This window comes from Cyprinodon variegatus, unplaced genomic scaffold (genome assembly GCF_000732505.1).
Source record: "Cyprinodon variegatus isolate N-32 unplaced genomic scaffold, C_variegatus-1.0 Scaffold462, whole genome shotgun sequence".
Taxonomy (NCBI): Eukaryota; Metazoa; Chordata; class Actinopteri; order Cyprinodontiformes; family Cyprinodontidae; genus Cyprinodon; species Cyprinodon variegatus.
Genome location: NW_015150915.1, coordinates 210702 through 215653, shown reverse-complemented (window position 1 = coordinate 215653; position 4952 = coordinate 210702). Strand labels below are relative to the sequence as shown.

The 4952-nt window shown below is 39.9% G+C and overlaps 1 protein-coding gene across 1 annotated transcript; it reads right to left on the bottom strand.

Moving 5' to 3' along the window:
- Nucleotides 1-1110: 1110 nt before the first annotated feature.
- Nucleotides 1111-2553, bottom strand: LOC107094076 (zinc-binding protein A33-like). Its single transcript, XM_015389485.1, has one exon. The coding sequence runs from the start codon at nt 2551-2553 to the stop codon at nt 1111-1113; it is 1443 nt and encodes a 480-aa protein (XP_015244971.1).
- Nucleotides 2554-4952: the final 2399 nt, after the last annotated feature.

Here is a 4952-nt window from a genome sequence, read left to right as displayed (position 1 = left end):
CAATAAGCATAATAAAAATATATATATATATTTTTTATAAGAGCATACCCATGATGTTCAACTTAAACAAAACTTTATTTATATAGCACAATTCAGTACAAAGACAAGTCAAAGTACTTTACATGAATTTAACAGTAAAATTTAAGGGGGAAAAAAACACAGGATAAAAACAATCAAAGATAAAAACAGAACAAATGGAGACCGTAAAGGATATACAACAGTTGGATAACAAATTAAACTAATGGTACCTTAGTTAATTTAACTTTGAAAGTCAAAGGCAAGAACCTGAGGACGATTTATCATTAACAAAAACAAAATGTGTCATTTAACTAAGAATTAAAACTATCATAGTGCTTTTCCCCTACTTCATGTTAAATGTACAATCATTTCTGAAAATTAGAATATTGTGATCAACTGTATCAAATGTAGCACTTTGGTCAAATAGGACAAGCTTGAGCATTTAATTGGTAACATCTCTTTAGCTACAACTGAGATCAAGAATTAAGCCCAACCTCTATCAAACAGGCAACATCTGCACAACTCAAGAAACTTATTTATGAGGTAAAAATGAAAAAAATAAACATAAGTGATCGCTTTTTTCTTTAGCTTGACATAGTAAAGATGTTTGGATTAAGACAAAATTGTAGAATTATTTATAGGTCAAACACATATAATAAATCAATAAATGAATCAAAGGTTTATTCAGAATAGAAGAAAATGAAATAACTGTAAAACAAGTGATTCAAATGATCAAATTTAGGGAATAAAAATACCATATAAATTATTAAATAATTGCCTATACTTTAATTTAATAATGTATATAGTTAAATCCATTTAAATCTCAAGGTTTTTTTCTATATATGTAATGATTAGAGCTTAAACTTCATTGTTTCTGATAATTTATTCAATAGAAAAGGATGTTACAAACTTTAGGATATAAACTGTTCTAAAATAATAAACAGGCTGAATCTTAAAACCTTGAAAAAAGCTAATAATTGTGAGAAATAATATCAAGTAATATTCCAATGATCTAATTCTAATAATCTAATAATATTCTCTGGGTGCACAGACTCTGTGTATAATGTGTGAAATCACTAATAAGACATTACTTTAAAGTTCACCTGTCTGATAATAATAGAGAAACTTGGATTTACTGATTTTAATGTCAGATGTTTCAGCATCTACAGCTTTTGCAACACCAAAAAATGGAAAAAGTTTCTCAGTAAAATTATCTCTGTAAGTGTAGATGTGAGACATGTCTTCAGGGTCATAGAATGAAACCTCCCATCTGTCATAGTCCAGCTTTATTCTTATCCTCTGGAGGTTCGTCTTCACTGAAATAGTCCTACCAAGACCACTATAGTACTTTCCGTAATAATGCTTCAAACTCCAGACTCCATTTGTCGGTGTAGCAGATTTCACTGCCTTCCTGTCAACAGACTCTTTAGCTAGACCAACATTCCAGGAAGGATGATCTCCAACCTCCACCTCCCAGCTGTGTTTCCCTGAGCTGAAGCCCTCAGAACCAAAAACATTGGAGTAATTAGTGTTTCTCTCTGGATTATCGGGAAGCTGCTGCTTTCTGTCTTCATATGTCACACTGGTCAGATCATCAGACAAATACAGACATTCATTAGCAGTGTTTGGGTCCAGAATGACAGGACTGAAGTGGACCTTGTCCTTCATCTTCTCCCAGACTCTGAAGGACAGGTTGCCCAGGTGTTTGGCCACATCTATCAGAGCTCCTGAGACCAGCTGTGGATCTGACAGTGAGCTCTGGGCTCTGGCTCTGCTCTGAGTGGCTTTATAACTGCTGAGGAATGACAACTGGTCTTTCTGCAGGTCTTCTTCAACAGCAGAGATACTGTCTGACAGAGAGGAGATCTGCTCCTCAATCCTCTTCATCTCTCTGACAATGGTCTTCCCCTTCTGCACCTCTTCCTCCCTCAGAGCTGCCAGTCTGGACTCCTCTTCCTCTCTCAGGAACTGGTGGAGCTTGTTGAACTCTGCTCTGATCTGTCTCTCTGTGGACAACAGCTGCTTCTTAGAGTGTTGAATCACCTCATTGTATGTTTTCTCCACCTGTTTGTGTTTGTTCCTCTTGTCCTGCAGAGACTTTAAGTCAGATTTCAGCTGCTCCTTCAGCTCACTGACTGCTTGTTCTATAGGAACCACTTTGTGACTCTGGTGGAGAGAAAACTCACAGACAGGACACACAGCTCTCTGCTCGTCTTTACAGAACAGTTTAGGGTCTTCTTGGTGTTTCCTGCAGACCACCATCAGCTGCTTTACTCCTTGTTCTGTTGCAGATGATCCAGATTTCTCATTTACAGCAAATGATTCAGCCAGTTGCTTCAGTGCAACATTTACTATTGGGTCCTTCTTGGAAGATCTTCTTTTACAGATGGGACAGTTCTTGTTTCCAATTTGTTCCCAGAATTTCTTCAGGCAGCTTGAACAGAAGTTGTGGTAGCAGCTCAGAGACATAGGATCTCTGAAAGTCTCTGAACACACATGGCAGCTCAGGTAACTTTTCAAAGCTCTCTCTGCCATTTGCAAATGAAATATTTGAACAGCAGAACTCACCAAAGTTTCAGCTGGTTCTTCTTAAAATCATCCAAATAATTTGTTGGTTTTTAAGGAGATCTAACACCCAGTAATGGTTTCTCTGCTCAGTTCAGCAACTTCTAAAATGACTTTCTGTACTTTAACCTTTTGTGATGTGAGTCATGTGTTATATAAAAGAATATGCTGAGTCAATAAGTTACCTCCAGCAAGTGGAACTCTTGGAAGCATTGTTTACAGCAATCATGTCTTTCTTATTTGGTGCAAATATATATAACAAAACAGGTTATAGGTTTGTATGTTATTATCCTGTTGATTAAAACTGGCTTAAATTTCTTTCTATATTGTAATATTTCTATTTACAGCGAATCAATACATTTGAGGTAAACAAACATTAATGTTTAAAATTTCCTTTTGTTTGTAGATAAGTAAATATTCTTAACTAAATTTTTCAACATGTTTGTTTTTTTGCTTAACAATGATATAAACAAATCTAATACACCTCACCATCACATTCCACCGAATGATTCCATCAAATGCTGGAGAAAACTCAAGTTTTCCAAAACTGTCAAGAATTGCGGACAGATGGACCCAGTATTCAGGAGAGACAGTCAGTAGGAAAGTTCAAAAGGCTTATTAAAATAAAACAAAACAAAAGCGGAGCTGTGGCTCCCGGACACCGCAGGCGGGGGGGGGGGTGGGGGGTGTCACCGCCCAATCTCAGACACTCTAGGGGAGGAAACACAGGTAAGTGACCACGATAAACTGATATATGATTATCTGGGTTGGTCACTTACCTGGTTTAACAGTCCAGACCATGAGTGTCCCCAGTGCTGCAGTCCCAGGGGTGATGCTGGAAGCTGATCCTGGTGAGGGATCCAGAACAGACAGGAACAGGCAGGATCCAGATCAGGCAGGAACAGAGACAGGAGGCAGGATCCAGACTTCCAGACATGCACAGGTTTCCAGAAGGGTTCAAAGTCAGACTGGGACCAGAAGCATGACCAGGTGGTCACGCACAGGAGCAGACAGGATCAGGTGCAGACAGGCAGGCACAGTGGAAGAGGGTAGCCGAGACAGGACGTAGGAACCAGAACTTGAAGCAGACTTTAAACTGGTCTCCACCCAGGAGCCAGGCTTACTTAGATAAAAACTGAACCTCCCCCCATAATGAGCCAAAAACCCAGAGGACTCCGCAGGGGAGGAACAGTGGACGATCAGGAGACGAGACAAACACTAAAACCCTCTTTCCACTGGCAGCTAGGATCCAGGACATGAACCAAATAAAAACTGAACAGAAAGACTGACAGAAAGACAAGCAATGATCTGGCACTGAATGCTCAGGCTGAACTGAATATAAACCAGAGGATACAGGTGAGGGGAATAAATTATAATTGAGGCAGGGAAGGAAGAGGGCAGGTGAGAGGAATTACTAATTAGGGAGGAGCAAACAGGCCAGATCATGACAAAAACAGATAAGGACAAATGTACAGGTCTGGCACAGTTTGTTGAGGACTGCTGTGTTCCATCACGAGCCATGATGAGTTACAATATCAACAAAGGTTAAGGTTGGATAAGGCAGAGGCCTTCAAGAGTGGGAACAGATGCAGATTCAAAACACAAAATACAAGTTCAGCAAGGCTGTGAAAGGGGCTAAATGACTGTATTCTGAGAATCTGCAAAACCACTTTTCAGCCAACGACTCTGCATCTGTCTTGAAAGGGCTAAGACAAGTCACAAATTACAGGCCTAAACCACCCGCTCCATGAATGACCAACACACAAGGGCTGGTTATACTCCTGCAGCAGTGTGTCAGAGTGAGCTTGTTGCAGATATTTTGGATTTATGCTAGGGTGGCCAAACGTCCGTATTTCGCAGGACATGTCCGTATTTCACGTCCTGTCCCGGGCGTCCCGGGTTTCTTTTAGAAAGTGAGGAAATGTCCTGATTTTTTAAATGACCTTAATTGGACCATTAAATTTACAGGCACTAGGGCACTGCGCACGACGCTGCGTGTGATGTAATCCCTGAGCCGCGTCAGTGCGGGCAGCCCTGCTCCTAATCAGAATATAGATTGCGTGGCTGTCAGTACGCCGACAACATGTAAAAGCGCAAATGTATGTTTACCGACGATTTACAAAAGAGTTTCCCCGCTTTCAGACCGGGTCGAGAAAAACGGGAGGGCTTCTGCACAGTGTGCAAAGCAGGCACATAGGTCTAGGTGTCCAATGGAGGTGCAAGGGATCTGAAAAGCCACCTGGACACCGAAAGTAAAGATAGTCTATTGTTTGTTGTCTATGTTTGTTCGTTTTTGGTACATTTTGAATAATTTTTGCTACACAAGAGGTATTTTTTGTTAATTAGCTCATTTGTTAATTTATTTTTTC